This window comes from Trematomus bernacchii, unplaced genomic scaffold (genome assembly GCF_902827165.1).
Source record: "Trematomus bernacchii unplaced genomic scaffold, fTreBer1.1, whole genome shotgun sequence".
Taxonomy (NCBI): domain Eukaryota; kingdom Metazoa; phylum Chordata; class Actinopteri; order Perciformes; family Nototheniidae; genus Trematomus; species Trematomus bernacchii.
In genome coordinates this window covers 259,108-277,047 of record NW_022987518.1, presented here as the reverse complement: position 1 = coordinate 277,047, position 17,940 = coordinate 259,108, and the positions used below count along the sequence as shown (strand labels likewise).

The following is a 17,940-nucleotide window of genomic DNA, read 5'->3' as shown; positions in this document are numbered from 1 at the left end:
ATATCGAAATATCTCAACATAACTTTATGTAACTGTTTTGGTTTTGCCAATTTTTGCTTTCTTCTTGGATAAATGACTGATTGCCAAATGGGTAAGAACTGATTTCCATTTCTTGATGCTGGTTTTCATATTAAAAACTTTATTTAAGATATTCTCATTTGACTTTAAACCATGTGTTAGGATTAGGATTAGGGTTAGGGTTCAATTCATGTTCTAAAAAAAGTGTTTGTATATTATTTCAAGTAGAGGCATTATGACACTGTTATGCTTCATAAATTGTCTTTTAATTTAGTCCTTCTCATAACGAGGCATTCAGCTATCCTGTCAATATAAATGTACTTTATAATTGTAATAAAAGAGCTCTAATTTGTGGTTCATTACACAAAAACACAATAATAAATACCACTTGTGTTTAATAATGTCCAGCTGTTTCCATCTCACTCTCTAGTTTTGGTAAAAGACATTAAATATGCATTGCTTTCTTTCTTTAGTGCAGGCTATGGGTGCACCTTTGAAAACAGATGATTGCTTATTAAAATATGTTATTGGTGCACGGTTATTGTCTAACGTTCATCCTCTACACCCTGTTGTGAAATGCTGCACAGGGCGGACAGCTGAAAAAGGGAAGAGGCCGTCACAGCACAGCGCTGATAATCATATAAAAACAGAAGTTGCTATCTTGATTCAGATATCTAGAGCATCCATCTTTAAAGGCTCTTTACCCACAGTTACATTTCTGTTGAAGATGAAATGATATAAATGAAAAGTTGCATGTGTTGCACAAGGTGCGTTAAGGAAGGGTGGGGAAGTGCACTGAGATCTCTACAGGAAGTGCTATTTTCATACACTTAAAAGCTTGTGAGGCCAAACCAATGGGGGCGGAGACAACCCCCACTCAGGTCTACTTTCATTGGTTGCCTACCGAAAAACATTGCTATGATTATCTCGACATCTTCTATGCTGATGACAATGCCATTTATATAACTTCTGTTTTTATCTTGTGGGAACCTCTCTCTGCATGATGAGGTTAAAATGTGACTTTTAACTTTACCTAAAGCTCATCTCCTACATGCATAGCAGCAGCTGATTAATTCATTTTGTAAGAGAGGAGTGGGAATAAGATGATAATTTAATTTGTTACCTTACCAAAATGTTCCTCAAATCCATTGTTCCAGTTTAAAAATGACAAAAACGGAACAAATAAACGATAAATATTGCATTTCTACTCAGTAATGGTTTTAAAATCTAGAGGGACTCAATATGGATATACAGATTTAAATATATTTTTAATGATCTGTGAATTAAAAGACAAAGGTTTTCGAAATACAGAAACGTACTGAATCTGACATCACATGTTACTGAGTATGTAAGTTGCTTTTATCCAAAGCGACTTACATACTCAATACTGTGGACAATCCCCACAGGAGCAATTTGGGGTGAAGTGTCTCAGGGACACAACGACATGCTGACTGCAGTGGGGTTTGAACCTGTGCTCCCCTGATCCCAACACCAACGCACTAGTCCACTGCGCCACAGCCTCCCTTGACATGTGGGAATATCTTTCTTACGAAAAGCAATATTCATAAATATTGTTTTAAGCTACCCTACAAGTAAATGAGAAAAACATTCTTTATGCTGGAAATTGTTACAAATTTAGATTACAAGTAAGAATAATAAGAAACAGTACAAAAGTGAAATGTATCTCAAAAACTGTTGAATGGATATACTGTATGACGTAGGAAGGTCTAACCTTTTGAAATATCTCAATATCCTCTAAAAAGAATGGCAAAATAATTGGAACAGACACTCATGTTGACCTGACCACCATGATGCTAACGTTTGTGGTTTTAAGTAAAATGTCTCTTGGATGGATTGTCCCACATCACAATCCTCTCCCCCCTTGATTGGCCAAAGTTTTAACCTAAGAGACTGGAAAGTTGCATGGAGGTCAAGTTTGTGTGTTTGTGTCATTCTTCTTGAGAAAAAAAGGGTAGTGTGAGAGTTGCCTAACATAAATAGATAGATGCATTTACATAGAAGTTGTCAGGGCAAATGTTCCCTCCTGAAATGGGCCCTATTATGCTGATGTTCAGGTGTATATCAGTATGTAGTGTCTCTACTTTAAAGAGTCCTCTGATGTTCAGGTGTATATCAGTATGTAGTGTCTCTACTTTAAAGAGTCCTCTCCTGCTGATGTTCAGGTGTATATCAGTATGTAGTGTCTCTACTTTAAAGAGTCCTCTCCTGCTGATGTTCAGGTGTATATCAGTATGTAGTGTCTCTACTTTAAAGAGTCCTCTCCTGCTGATGTTCAGGTGTATATCAGTATGTAGTGTCTCTACTTTAAAGAGTCCTCTCCTGCTGATGTTCAGGTGTATATCAGTATGTAGTGTCTCTACTTTAAAGAGTCCTCTCCTGCTGATGTTCAGGTGTATATCAGTATGTAGTGTCTCTACTTTAAAGAGTCCTCTCCTGCTGATGTTCTGGTGTATATCAGTATGTAGTGTCTCTACTTTAAAGAGTTCTCTCCTGCTGATGTTCAGGTGTATATCAGTATGTAGTGTTTCTACTTTAAAGAGTCCTCTCCTGCTGATGTTCAGGTGTATATCAGTATTTAGTGTCTCTACTTTAAAGAGTCCTCTCCTGCTGCTGTCCAGGTGTATATCAGTATGAAGTGTCTCTACTTTAAAGAGTCCTCTCCTGCTGATGTTCAGGTGTATATCAGTATGAAGTGTCTCTACTTTAAAGAGTCCTCTCCTGCTGCTGTCCAGGTGTATATCAGTATGAAGTGTCTCTACTTTAAAGAGTCCTCTCCTGCTGCTGTCCAGGTGTATATCAGTATGTAGTGGCTCTACTTTAAAGAGTCCTCTCCTGCTGCTGTCCAGGTGTATATCAGTATGAAGTGTCTCTACTTTAAAGAGTCCTCTCCTGCTGATGTTCAGGTGTATATCAGTATGTAGTGTCTCTACTGTGACATGTCTCCATGCTTTAATGTTCAAAAAGCTCTTTATTGTACTGTGTGTTGGAGAGAAACTCAGCTAGTGTGACTTTAAACTCACACTCTTGTTCCTTTAAATCTTACCTTATCAATAGATTACCTGGAAAATGTCACCCAGCAATGTAGTATGTTGAGTGTTAAAGTAACGAACACTATTACAATCATTTGGCTGAGGTTACTCTATTTCACCAACACAGAAACTCCTTTGATACAATGACCTCTTTGGATTGATGACCAAAACCCTACATGTGTCATTTTAATTTAGGAACAGGGAGAAATTGATACTGACAGAAAGGAAATATGACAAATAGGTCCTCCCTGGCTGTTTCTGGATATGTATCTTGTAATATGGATTGTATTCATGGTTATATTTTGTGGTGACGAATGTCTTTCATGAGAAAAACCATTCAGACTCTTCCAGATAAAGCTCTCTGCCTTCTGCTTTGGTTATATCTAAATATACCATACCGTGTTTCTGTGTAAGTGCTTTCACACCAAAAGACATATGGTCACTCAAACTGTATTGTCTCTTTATCTATGTGATGTATCTGTTGATATCTTAAAGTACCCTACAATAGTCTAATGTTCGATTCAAATAGATGTTGTCATTATTTTACGTATTTCAATGTGATGAAATTGTGCTGATTAATAATCTGAGTTCCTGAGAATGTATTTGACGTATTTCTTCCTGTCTTGGTAGTTTCCTCAGATTTTACAGCAGAAGAGAAGATGGAGATTGAGACCATTAAGACGTATAAGGAAGATCTTCTGGATGATATTCAGGTACACTCTTTCAGATATCAGAAAATGTATTTCCCATCAAAATAAATTGCTGTTTTCTTTTATAATTATCTTTGATTGTGAGTTTAAATTTGAAGGAATTCAAAAGGCTTTTCTTTTATATTTCCAGAAGTTAAAGATGGAGATAGACAACATCATGGCAGGTATACTCAGCTTTGAGTCTGGAGATGAAAAGTGAGTTTAACTTTGGGAAACCCCCCCCACCTCCCTCACTAACCAGTCTGTCTTTTTATAGAACGTCCACTTAACACTCCTACTTAGCTTTCCAATGTCACTCATGTTTCCATTTCTTTGTAACCATTGTACACACCTCTGTGTGGTTGTTTCTGCCCACCTTTCTGACTTCAGTTGAAGCTGGGATCCCCGTTCATAAATAACAGATCCAGTTGAAGTCTCTATCGAGCACTTTTCGCGCAATCAGTGCCAGGCTTTCATGAGAAGAAGACAGCAAACTCTTTTTCATTGCTGATTTTGACATATTCATCTAACAGATATATTTTTAACCCTTGACATGGAAAGGAAATGAGCCAGCGACAGGTCTTCAGTTGATTTAAGATTAAGAATTTTTCAGTATTTTTCCTTATTGTCTAAAGTCTAATGTTGTGACTGAACATCCTGTTGCAAAACTAAATAAAGTCAAACACATAACCCGATAACATTTACATTTGACTGCAGATTAAACAAACAAGATATAGCAAGTTCATTTGTTGGATATAGTTTTTTTTGCCACTGAGCCAGGCTAGCTGTTTGCCTTGGTTTACAGTCTATAAATGCTAAGCTAAGCTAAGCTAAATGGCTATTAGCAGTAGCTTCATGTTTGCTGGACAGTATACTAACTAAATAAATATGAGAATGAGCTCATATATTTATTCTTGGAGCTAAATGACTTCTTTGACTTTTTACATTTGAGCACCTCAACTTCATTTTGGGAAAATATCGAACAGTTTTAATTTGGTTGGGATCCAAAAACTACATCTCCCATGAGTCCTAGCGCTTGAGTATGGGGGGAAAAAAATCTCTATATATTATTGCCATTTTTTAAAGATAGATATAATAAACCCTCAATGACACAGTATAGTGGTTCATAGTTTTGGAAAAGAAAGTTTAAACCAAACAGGCCTAAATAATTAGCATGGCTTTTGAAGAAAAACGCAATAGAGGTTATAATTAAATTATAGTTAGGGTTTATCTCTTTATTATAAAACAGTTCTAAGGACAAATCTGTTGCTGAAGTGTCTGACAGCATCTAAGTAAAAAAAAAAGTTTATCATTATTTAACTACAATTATACGTTTATTTTTTCGTGCAGCAAGACCATGGAGAAGAGCAAACAGTTCTCAAATGGAAAGAAAAAATTCAACATGGACCCCAAAAAGGTGAGTTCAGAAGAGTTTGCATGTGTCTGTTAAAGCTAAAATATCTTGATTAGCATACGGCCTGGTTAGAAATGACTTAATCTTTAAAAAGGTCACGGTGGGTATGTGTGTGTGTGTGTGTGTGTGTGTGTGTGTGTGTGTGTGTGTGTGTGTGTGTGTGTGTGTGTGTGTGTGTGTGTGTGTGTGTGTGTGTGTGTGTGTGTGTGTGTGTGTGTGTGAGCCATCTCATCTAAACACCTCCAGTAAACAGCTCGTTGCTTCGTGGACTTCCGCTCAGTTAACCACAGCCGAGATGCTGCAAGACGGACTGACGCTGAAGCAGAGTTTCTGTGGTTTTAGTGGCACGTCAAGCTTGTTGTGTTTGCATCAACAAATACACAGTTAATGCAATGCCATGTCAACCATATTATGTTCTATTGAGTATAATATGAATTTTGAGGAAACACACTCTTTCTTACCCCTGAAAAATGAAGGAAAATGCGGAATACCTTAAACCTGCACTCCCTCTAATATCGGATATATATCGACTCCATCAATTGCATAAAAGAGTTTGATTGGATAGAAGTCTATGAGAAAATTAGTTTACGTATAACTTGATTTACTCCCCTAGTAAACATTTTCCTGATGAGTTAATGGTCTCAAATGTTCTTCAACACAGCATGATGTTCAATTAGTAAATTACGGTTCCTTTTAAATAAAATAGACGATAAAAGCAGGGTATGCTTTTGGGGCGGGGCTACCTTATGATTGACAGGTCGCAGTTGTCCGATATGCTCTTCGAGTTTTCATCATACAACTTTAACTCTATTGAACTCTATTCACAAGAATAAAAACCAAGCATGACTAATAAGAAAGTGTCATAACCTAACCCTAACCCTTCATCTACCATGAGAGAAAGGTCATTACAGAGAAATTCTGGTATTTAGACAACTTTTTATAGCAGATTAGCCCATCTGTTCCTGCCACAACAATGCAAGTTTGTAGAGTTTGCTTTTTTTTACTTATTTCCATAGCAAATATATTATTTATAATTTAGTTTCTTCTCCAAACCGTGCGTTTGAAGATAAAGAGGAAGAGAAATTGATTTTAGGGAATTGGAATTACAGATGCTTCACCCTTTATAGCTGCTCGCTCATACAAACCGGTGATGAGCTCATTATGAAACTAAGCACATTTCACCACAGCGGGCTGTGTGTGTGTGTGTGTGTGTGTGTGTGTGTGTGTGTGTGTGTGTGTGTGTGTGTGTGTGTGTGTGTGTGTGTGTGTGTGTGTGTGTGTGTGTGTGTGTGTGTGTGTGTGTGTGTGTGTGTGTGTTTTGAAGCCGGGGCCAGACAAAAAGTCCCCCATTGAAAATACTGTATGTTGATTTTCGAAAACGTTTCAAACTTGACATCATTTCCACTTATCCATTGTATCCAAAGGGCGATTTCATTGAAATTGCATTTGCATTATAGAAAACTATTTTGTGGTCCTACTGATAGAGAGCCTACCTGAACCCTCCTCGATTTGAACCTTATAATAAACCTTAAATGCTACTTACCTTTGAACATTTAGCCATGAAATATATCGTAAACAGTACGTATAAACAATTGTGTTTGTGTGCAGGGCATCAATTACCTGGTGGAGAACAAGCTGTTGGAACATGGTGCTCAATCCTTCGCTGAGTTCCTCTACAAGGAGGAGGGTCTCAACAAGACAGCCATTGGAGAATTCCTTGGAGAAAGGTAAGCAAGAGGCGGGGAATGAGGATAAAATGGCCAATGGCAAAGACGAGCAAGAACTTAAAAATATAGATAAAGGAGAAGCAGGAGGAGGAGGGTAATGAGGGGAAGAAGGGAAATGTCATGTTAATTAAAAAATTAAGAAAGGTGGAGGAATGAAAAGCAGCCATGGGAAGGAAGAAGGGAAAGTAAAGGGGAGGAAAAGGGAATACAAGTTATAAAGTGGTGCATGGATGCATTTTCTTTTGTAGGCCGACCTGGAAGTAAGCATCTCCCTGGTGTTCTCCACAAAAAGCTGATGGGATTTTGCCATTGGTTTATCGAAAATTGCTAAAAAGAATATCTGTGGCAAACAGATGTTAATGTTAACACCATTTAAAAAAAACTGTAACTGAAAAGCTAACATTAGGCTATAAAGGAACTACAGCATGGTCACATGACTTCACCTCACCACCGCTAAGCTAAAGGAGGCTAATGTTGGGCTATAAAGGAACTACAGCACGGTCACACAACACAGTCTCACGGCATTTCGTGTTATAGTCACAAAATTAATCTATTGATTCGTGTTCACCAATACGATTTTCCCATTTTTTTCGTGTCACACAGAACGATTTTAAAAGCAATGTAAATATAACAAATTAAAAGGAAAAACAGATTTGAAAAAATACAGATTTAAGTATTCTGACACAGAACGATTTTAGAAGCAATGTATTTATATTGGTAGTATGTTTCGTGCCTGCACCAAATAATAACAAGAAGGAAAAAAAGATGACATAAAATACAGATGTCAGTATTCTGAGGCTCTGAGACATTTCTTTTCCTCACTGACGGCAAAAAAACTCAGACATTATACAATTTAAAATAAAAGGGATAGGGTTAGGCTTAGGGTAAGATATTGAGTAAGAACATGTTTTTATGAACCACACAGCTTCTGGTCTTCCAAGACCCGACCGGACAAAAAGACGTGTTGCAGGCACGAAACATACTACCAATAGAAATACATTGCATTTAAAATCGTTCTGTGTGACACGAAAAAAATGCGAAAATCGTGTTGGTGAACACGAATCAATAGATTAAATTAATTTCGTGACTATAACACAAAATGACGTGAGATTGGGTTGGGTCACATGACTTCACGTCACCACCGCTAAGCTAAAGGAGGCTAATGTTGGGCTATAAAGGAACTACAGCATGGTCACATGACTTCACGTCACCACTGCTAAGCTAAAGGTGGCTAACGTTGGGCTATAAAGGAACTACAGCACGGTCACATGACTTCACGTCACCACCGCTAAGCTAAAGGAGGCTAATGTTGGGCTATAAAGGAACTACAGCATGGTCACATGACTTCACGTCACCACTGCTAAGCTAAAGGTGGCTAACGTTGGGCTATAAAGGAACTACAGCATGGTCACATGACTTCACGTCACCACTGCTAAGCTAAAGGTGGCTAATGTTGGGCTATAAAGGAACTACAGCACGGTCACAGAACTTCACGTCACCACTGCTAAGCTAAAGGTGGCTAACGTTGGGTGTGATGACGTTTAGTTGTCTAGATTTGTAAGGAACGGCCTTACTGACGTATTTTATGTCGTAACTGACTTACAACCAAAACCACTTTCAGAAAACCATTGACTTCCAGACGCAGGTACCAGAAGTGCTAAAATGCTGACTCATTATTGTGTGTTACGACTCATTCCTGTGCCACTCTACGGCAGATGGAGTAAGAGATTTGAGAGCATGTTCTAAGAGATAAAGTGAATACCTTCCTCTCGTTTAATGTGCTTTCCTCCCCCCACCTGTCCCACAGGGAGGAGCTCCACCTCCAGACCCTCAAGGCCTTTGTGGAGCTGCACGAATTCTCCGACCTCAATCTGGTGCAGGCCCTCAGGTCAGCTTTGTTTACCTTCACTCTTGTCTCATCTACTGTAACCCATCTGAAACACACCACAGTCAGTCCATTCACTCATCAACACCATCACATAAAACATATCTAAACATACAATGAATTAAGTCAAGGTAGATGGCTATATGCACATACTGTGTACTTACATAGAGAGTCACAACGCTCCTAAAATCAGTAATCACTTTGGTTTGACTGGAAATGGTGTAGCAATTAATAAGCAACATATTTAGAAATTGCAGAAATTGTACATTTTTACAATTCTCGACAATTATGCCAAGTTTGTTTGAACAGTAATGCTTTTATTGTACATATTTTTAGATATAGTGAATATCCATCTCATGGTGTTGCTGATATTTTCTGTGACATGGTATAATTTGACTTTTGTTTCATGGCACTCTTTGCTGCTGTAAACTCATAATTTCACAAACAAAATGAAAACGTTCTTCACATAATCAGTGAAGTGTATTTTCTTTCAAACTAACATTTGTACCAGTGTTGTTTAACAAATAGTAAATAGATCTGTTTCTGTCATGGGCGTGTTCTTGGATGCTTTACTTTCAAGTGTTTGTGCATGACATTGGAACTGATTAGTCATTTCCAATGCTTAGAGTTTACAAAGCACACTAACGTTGGGTCCCTTTCTAAAACTGCGTCACACTTTTGAAGATTGTGGTCAAGGTTTTTTAGTTAGAGCTTGATCTGGGGTTAGGGGTTTTGCCAAGGTCCAACAAACTTGGCTGCATCGACTTCAGATTTATGAAGTTATTAAGAGCTAAAGTCCTAATATCTAACACTGATCAAACTAATCACCAAAGAACACGTGCCAGTGAGTTTACTGCTGACAGAAATATGAGTCACATCAGAGGAACGTCATAGGTAATTGACTAACATCATTGAGTGTGATGGTATAACGGAAGAAAGATCCGATCTACTATTAAGATAATAATGATAGATGTGAGGTAAAAAGACCTTCAAGTTAAAGGTCCTGCATGCAAATAATTGGTCTCTCTAAGACTATTTTTCCAAATAAATGTGCTTGTAATGGGGAGGACTTCACAGCCTGGGAAAGCAGTCGTTTGACATATTTAGGTTTAGGGTTAAGGCTTGCACTTCCGCTTCCCTTTTCTCAAGGTTTATGGGTTTTTGGATGATGCCTGAAATAAGTTGTGTGGTAAACACAAGCTTAAGAAATGTTCTAGGTATGTTTGACCTCGTGAAATACTTACTACCCCAAATTTCCAAGTGCTGAAACCAAAAGAGATAATATGGATTTGTTGTGTTTGAAAGAAATGCTAAACAGTCTAACCCTTAGCGCTAACATAGCTAGATGTTGACCTTTATTATCATTAATGCTTGAAATATCTCTAGTTCTCAAGTAAATGTAGTGAACTTGATGGAGGGAGCATGAACCTTTTCTTAGGTTAAAGTTAATATATTCTATTCTATTGTATTTGTATTTACTTGCACTATTTTATCAGTTGTATTGTGTTGCACTGTGACCTAAGATTTTCATTGTCATTTGTACACTGTAGCTACAGTATGTACAAATGACAATAGAAGCCTTGAATCTTGAATATAGGTTATGTCGAAAGTGTAAGTGTACAATCACTAAGACATTTGGTTGAATTAAATGACTGTCAAGATAGGGAGGAGAGGGACAATATGACAAATGAATGAACTAAAATCCCACATAGAGACCACCCTGTGTGTTTGTATGCTGAGTAAATGTCACATAAAGTCACACCAGTGTTGTGCTTTGGAAACTGGGCTTCCAACACACTTTCTCCAGATGCGTGGTGAAGTTCACATGCTGGTCATGCAGCTGATGAACACATGTTTCATACAGAGGTTAATGTTATGGTGGTGTGTGTATGTGACAGACAGTTCCTGTGGAGTTTCCGTCTGCCTGGTGAAGCCCAGAAGATCGACCGTATGATGGAGGCCTTCGCTACGCGCTACTGCGACTGCAACATTCAGGTCTTCCAGTCCACAGGTGAGCGTCACTAAATACACATCTGTCCACTTCCTGTGTGTGTGTGTGTGTGTGTGTGTGTGTGTGTGTGTGTGTGTGTGTGTGTGTGTGTGTGTGTGTGTGTGTGTGTGTGTGTGTGTGTGTGTGTGTGTGTGTGTGTGTGTGTGTGTGTGAGTGTGTGTGTGTGTGTGTGTGTGTGTGTGTGTGTGAGTGTGTGTGTGTGTGTGTGTGTGTGTGTGTGTGTGTGTGTGTGTGTGTGTGTGTGTGTGTGTGTGAGTGTGTGTGTGTGTGGGGGGGAGGATGTGTTAAAATGACCACCTTAATGTTTGCCTTTCATTTCCTCTTTTTCTTTACCTTAACTCACTCTGTATTTATGTGAACTACATTGCTGTGTCTAAGATTGGACACTTCCCTTTGTACACAGACAGGTCATACACTGTGAACTCTTGCTCAGAGGTGGGAAGTAGTGGAGTACAAATACTTCGTTACTGTACTTAAATACATTTTTTTGTATCAGTACTTTACTCCACTACTTATTTTTCTGACGACTTTTTACTTTGACTTCTTACATTTAGAACACAAATACCTGTACTTTCTACTTGTTACATGTTGAACCCAAATACCTGTACTTTCTACTTCTTACATGTTGAACACAAATACCTGTACTTTCTACTTCTTACATTTTGAACCCAAATACCTGTACTTTCTACTTCTTACATGTTGAACCCAAATACCTGTACTTTCTACTTCTTACATGTTGAACACAAATACCTGTACTTTCTACTTCTTACATGTTGAACACAAATACCTGTACTGTACTTTCTACTTCTTACATGTTGAACACAAATACCTGTACTTTCTACTTCTTACATGTTAAACCCAAATACCTGTACTTTCTACTTCTTACATGTTGAACACAAATACCTGTACTTTCTACTTCTTACATGTTGAACACAAATACCTGTACTTTCTACTTCTTACATGTTGAACACAAATACCTGTACTTTCTACTTCTCACATTTTGAACCCAAATACCTGTACTTTCTACTTCTTACATTTTGAACACAAATACCTGTACTTTCTACTTCTTACATGTTGAACACAAATACCTGTACTTTCTACTTCTTACATGTTGAACCCAAATACCTGTACTTTCTACTTCTTACATGTTGAACACAAATACCTGTACTTTCTACTTCTTACATGTTGAACACAAATACCTGTACTTTCTACTTCTTACATGTTGAACACAAATACCTGTACTTTCTACTTCTTACATGTTGAACCCAAATACCTGTACTTTCTACTTCTTACATGTTGAACACAAATACCTGTACTTTCTACTTCTTACATGTTGAACCCAAATACCTGTACTTTCTACTTCTTACATGTTGAACCCAAATACCTGTACTTTCTACTTCTTACATGTTGAACACAAATACCTGTACTTTCTACTTCTCACATTTCCCAAACAGGCTGGTTCCTTTAGTTTGAATGTGTGTTTGGTGGCGTGATCATTATTATTTAGAGTCATTGCGTGCCTATTGATTTGAACACGATCCGTGTATCCATCATTTCCTGGTCTTCTCTAAAGAAGAGGGACCAATGAAAACATTGTCATGTTGCCGTTGTTCAGCATGGAAACATTCATTAGCTAACAATGACATTATTACAATACGAAAAAGAAGATCCTTAATGTTCTATTAATATAAAGTGAGGTCAAGTTACCAGTTACTCTATAACACAGTTGGTAGTTATGGGTACCTTTTACTTAAGTACATTTCGAAGCCCATACGAGTATCTGTACTTCTACTTGAGTAAAGGATGTGTGTACTTTTGCCATCTCTGCACTTGCTTAGTATGGGAAGTTGGACCCTGTAGTCTCATAACAGACTGCTCCTTTAACCCGACAACAATTAAAGGAGGCTTCTTGTTGGCACCAGTATAGTTGTAAATTAATTAAATACCAGAAAAGAAACACACGTACCTGTATGTTACTTGTGTATAACAATCCAGGTACTCATTATACATTTTGCCATACTTTGCACACGTATGCATTCAAAACAGCATGTAGACACGCAAATTGAGAGACAAAACCTGTTTATATATAAACCTGTATAATCTATGCGATTAACATTTTGTTGCTGTCTCTTACCTATTTGCATCCTTTTTCCATAACCCTAGACACATGCTACATCCTGTCCTTTGCCATCATCATGCTCAACACAAGCCTCCACAACCCCAGCGTGAAGGAAAAGACCCCCCTGGAGCGCTTCATCTCCATGAACAGAGGCATCAACAACGGGGGGGATCTACCCAATGACCTGCTCGCGGTGAGAAACACTCACAATGTCAAAAAAGAAAATTGGCCATCCATTTGTCATCCTTTGGAAATATGTTTATTCCAACCCATGACAATACATAATATAAGGCAGAGGTGGGAGAAGTTTGAGTAAAAGTAGAAGTACTCAGATCTTGTACTGAGTAAAAGTAGAAGTACTCAGATATTGTACTTGAGTAAAAGTAGAAGTACTCAGATCTTGTACTTGAGTAAAAGTCGAAGTACTCAGATCTTGTACTTGAGTAAAAGTAGAAGTACTCAGATCTTGTACTTGAGTAAAAGTAGAAGTACTCAGATCTTGTACTTGAGTAAAAGTAGAAGTACCAGAGTGTATGAATACTCTGTTTCAGTAAAAGTCCTGCATTCAAAATGTTCCTCAAGTAAAAGTAGAAAAGTATTCTCATCAAAATATAGTGAAAGTAGTGACAGTAAAAGTAGTCTTTGTGCAGATTGGTCCATTTCAGAATAATATATATGATATGTTTTATAATGATTGATCATGAAAGTGTTCTCAAAGCTGGTAAAGGTGCAGCTAGTTTGAATGACTTTGTATACTGCAGGGTAGCTTGTGGATTTACTCCAGGTGGAACTAAAGTCTGATTTAACACTTGATTAGATTTCACATCATTCATCCACATCTGTAAAGTAACTAAAGGTATTAAATACATGTAGTGGAGGAAAAGTACATAATTTACCTCTGAACTGTAGTGGAGGAGAAGTAGCATCAACTGGAAATACTCAAATAAAGTACAAGTATCACAAAAGTGTACTTAAGTACAGTACTTGAGTAAATGTACTTAGTTACTTCCCACCTCTGATATAAGGTCAACTTATTACCGATTATCATGGGCTGAATAAATCAAGATTGCTATGCCTCGAAATCCAGTGAAAAATTGTCACAAACAAAACACATTTCCACATTAAGGCTGTCACAAAATCTGATTTTTATAACCAATTATTGTGGCCATAATAACTCAACATAACAATGTCACCAAATCCATACCAATTTGAAGAAAAAAATGATGGGTCAAATTCATCTTTAATTGTTTAATATGCGTTTCGTCTCTTACATGATATCAATATTGAATGAATAAATATCATGGTTTCTGTCAATCCCCTCGTGAATGTTGGTTTCTCTTGCTTTAATATATTGGCCATTAAAGGATCTCTTCCTCTTGTAGAATGGTTTATACGAAATCGAAAGCAAATACAAAAGTAGTCGATGTACAACTATTAGAAATCTTGTGGTACTTTCTCTGCTTTAAAATAAATAGTTCCACCGTGTCACAATGACCACATCGTCTGGAACAGAAACTCCTTACAGGTTGTTATCAGTCTCTGAGGCAGGTGTGAGACTAAAGAAGGAGAAGATGGATCTTTATTGATTGAAATCAGTTTTCCACTCTGTTTTTGTATACATGGAAATGCATTTTATTGTTATACATGCAAATATACACGGTTATATTTGTGCACACATGTCATTTGTTACAGTACACACAGTTATATACGCATGCTCCTATCCAGGACCAGTCCACATTTCTTTTCTGATCGGGACGCGAATCAGTCCGAAGTCCAAGTCCCTACTGAACCACTGCCGAAGTGCTAACTTAAGAGACTCTATTACATTAATGCACACAATGTGGACAATATCTGGTTTGCTTACTGCACATATTTTCTATTTTATTGCATTCTATTTCAATGTAAATACTGCTTTATTTTATTTTCTATTTTACTATATTTTTTCTTATTTTTTGTAATGTTATTTTTGTTTTCTTAAAATCTGTGTTTTTTTATTTTTGTTTAACTTCTATGTACAGAACTTTGACACCAAGTCAAATTCCAACAATCACAAAGAGATGACTCAGTGCCTCTCATCACCACAGTCTCACGCAGACATTTCATTTATCTAACAATTTGTTTCCCCATTTTTGCATTAAATGATTGGTTCTTCTGATTGATGTCAAGCTAACAATTTATGGTAGAAATGGAACAAGACATTGAATGATAGCACATTAACCTATTCAACTCCTTTCTTTCCACTCAGAAACTGTACGAGAGCATTCGCAACGAGCCTTTCAAAATCCCAGAGGATGATGGGAATGATCTGACTCACACCTTCTTCAACCCTGACAGAGAAGGCTGGCTCCTTAAACTCGGTAAGGCACCTCTCCAAAATAATCAGTTTAAATGAATTATTGTTATTCATTTGGGATGCTTAAGTAAAGTGTCTAACCCAATTGAGAAGCGGTTTGAATGTGCTCTGCCTTGTAATTAACTCAGCGTAATGAGGCTAAGAACAGGAAAGTACAGAGGAAGCGATCAGAAAGTTACCCAATAACGGAGTATACCTTTACGTCTCTGCATGCAAACCACATACTTTCAGAGTTAGGTTATGCAGAAGCTTGTCTTCAAACACATCACCTCAAAAGTTAGTTTTAATGTCCAGGAACCAAACTGACAACAGAGCATTTAGTGCACATACAGATCTTCATGTTGTGCTTTCTCTATATTTCAGGAGGTCGGGTAAAGACGTGGAAGAGGCGATGGTTCATCCTGACAGACAACTGTTTCTACTACTTTGAGTTCACCACTGTAAGGCTCTCACAATGCTCCTTTTAAGGCACCTTCACACAGAATCTGAACATCTTTCAGCGCTTTTCATTTCTTTTACCATTCACCTATTCTACTGTGAAGCAGGATTGAGTCCCAAACCCGAAAATGAGTCAGTATGTTAGCACTTCCTGTCCCCTCATCTGGAAGTCAAGGGTTTTTTTAATGTGTTTTTGGTTATTATCCTGAAAAAATATCAGTGGTTAACACAAAAGATTTTAACGTTGCTTACAAGTCTCTAAATGAGACGACTAAATGTCATCACGCCCAACGTTAGCCTCCGTTAGCTTAGCGGTGGTGACTTGAAGTCATGTGACCGTGCTGTAGTTCCTTTTATAGCCCAACATTAGCCTCCGTTAGCTTAGCAGTGGTGACGTGAAGTCATGTGACCGTGCCGTAGTTCCTTTATAGCCCAACATTAGCCTCCCTTAGCTTAGCGGTGGTGACTTGAAGTCATGTGACCGTGCTGTAGTTCCTTTATAGCCCAACATTAGCCTCCCTTAGCTTAGCGGTGGTGACGTGAAGTCATGTAACCGTGCTGTAGTTCCTTTATAGCCCAACATTAGCCTCCCTTAGCTTAGAGGTGGTGACGTGAAGTCATGTAACCGTGCTGTAGTTCCTTTATAGCCCAACATTAGCCTCCCTTAGCTTAGAGGTGGGGACGTGAAGTCATGTAACCGTGCTGTAGTTCCTTTATAGCCTAATGTTAGCTTTTTACTTAAAAAATCATAAAGTGGTGGAGATTATTATTATTAATTATAAATTATTATTGCTATTTCAGTCTCTTCTGCTTCCCCTCCTTTTGTGACGCCAATTCCATTTTTACTCTTCCTTCTTGCCCTCCTGATAGATGCACTTGACTCACTCCATCTTTTTTTTATCTGTCTGCAGGATAAAGAGCCCAGAGGCATCATCCCTCTGGAGAACCTTTGTGTAAGGGAAGTGCCGTATCCTCGCAAACCGGTAAGATATACTGTCAACGGTGGTTTTCTCTCCAACACGATATTGAACTAGGGGTGTCCATCAAGTTACGTAAAGAGCATTCAGATTTATAGATTGATTGTTGCTTGGTTTTCTGGTGTCGTCTAGTACTGTCTGGAGCTGTACAACCCCAACAGTCGAGGGCAGAAGATCAAGGCGTGCAAAACAGAGACGGACGGCCGAGTGGTGGTGGGGAAGCACCAATCGTACACCATCTGTGCCGCCAGCGCAGAGGAGAGGGACTCCTGGATCGAGGCCATCAGGTCGGTCACACACACACACACACACACACACACACACACACACACACACACACACACACACACACACACACACCACACACACACACACACACACACACCACACACACACACACACACACACACACACACACACACACACACACACACACACACACACACACACACACACACACACACACACTGCAGCATTGGTGTCTCAATAATGACGCTCTTCCTCTACTTCTAACAGGGCGAGCATCACCAAGGATCCGTTCTACGACTTGGTCTCAGTCCGTAAGAAGAAAGTGATAAACCAGGCTGCTCAGGACTGAGCGCCCGCCCCCCCCCCCCTGCATGGACTTTAAAGGAGAGGTGTCATGGCCATTTCCACTGATCATAATTCCATTGTTGAGGTCTACTAAAATAGATTTATATTGTGCATCTCTCCAAACTCACATTGGTTTCTCAAACAGCATCTCTGTAAACTACGTGTATTCACTGAATTTCACTCTCTGCCTTTAACGGCTCGTTGTAGCTCCAATAGCTCCAGCCCCCACCCTCCCTGTGAGCACTGTGTGCTCTGATTGGTCGGGACGTTGTGAATCGCGCTGAGCTCCGTGGAGGTGTTGTTTCCTTGTTTAGGATACATAGCGAAACACAGCCAAACTCATCCTGAGCACACACAAAGTCACATCCGAAGTAAAAACAATAAGTGTGGCTTGATATTGAGTAAGAAAAAGGTTGATAAACGCTGTGAGAATGGGTCTGCAGAGAGAATGGGTCTGCAGAGAGAATGGGTCTGCAGAGAGAATGGGTCTGCAGAGAGAATGGGTCTGCGGAGAGAATGGGTCTGCAGAGAGAATGGGTCTGCAGAGAGAATGGGTCTGCAGAGAGAATGGGTCTGCAGAGAGAATGGGTCTGCAGAGAGAATGGGTCTGCAGAGAGAATGGGTCTGCGGAGAGAATTTCGCCGCGATCCCAACTGTCTGTTATC

At 38.7% G+C, this 17,940-nt stretch overlaps 1 protein-coding gene across 1 annotated transcript; it reads left to right on the top strand.

Moving 5' to 3' along the window:
• The first annotated feature begins 72 nt into the window (after nt 1-72).
• On the top strand, nt 73-17,339 carry LOC117471580 (cytohesin-4-like). The gene is made up of 13 exons (XM_034116692.1): nt 73-91; nt 3,699-3,781; nt 3,909-3,973; nt 5,108-5,174; nt 6,780-6,898; nt 8,706-8,786; nt 10,682-10,794; nt 12,958-13,106; nt 15,159-15,270; nt 15,630-15,706; nt 16,616-16,687; nt 16,814-16,968; nt 17,198-17,339. Exons 1-13 carry the CDS (start codon nt 73-75, stop codon nt 17,277-17,279), a joined length of 1,194 nt encoding a protein of 397 aa, XP_033972583.1. The 3' UTR covers nt 17,280-17,339.
• Nucleotides 17,340-17,940: the final 601 nt, after the last annotated feature.

Excerpts from the sequence above, each read along its gene's own strand:
- LOC117471580 (XM_034116692.1), top strand. Across the intron at positions 3,782-3,908 it reads ATCTTCTGGATGATATTCAG|AAGTTAAAGATGGAGATAGA; the intron begins GTACACTCTTTC and ends TTATATTTCCAG. Across the intron at positions 10,795-12,957 it reads TCAGGTCTTCCAGTCCACAG|ACACATGCTACATCCTGTCC; the intron begins GTGAGCGTCACT and ends CCATAACCCTAG.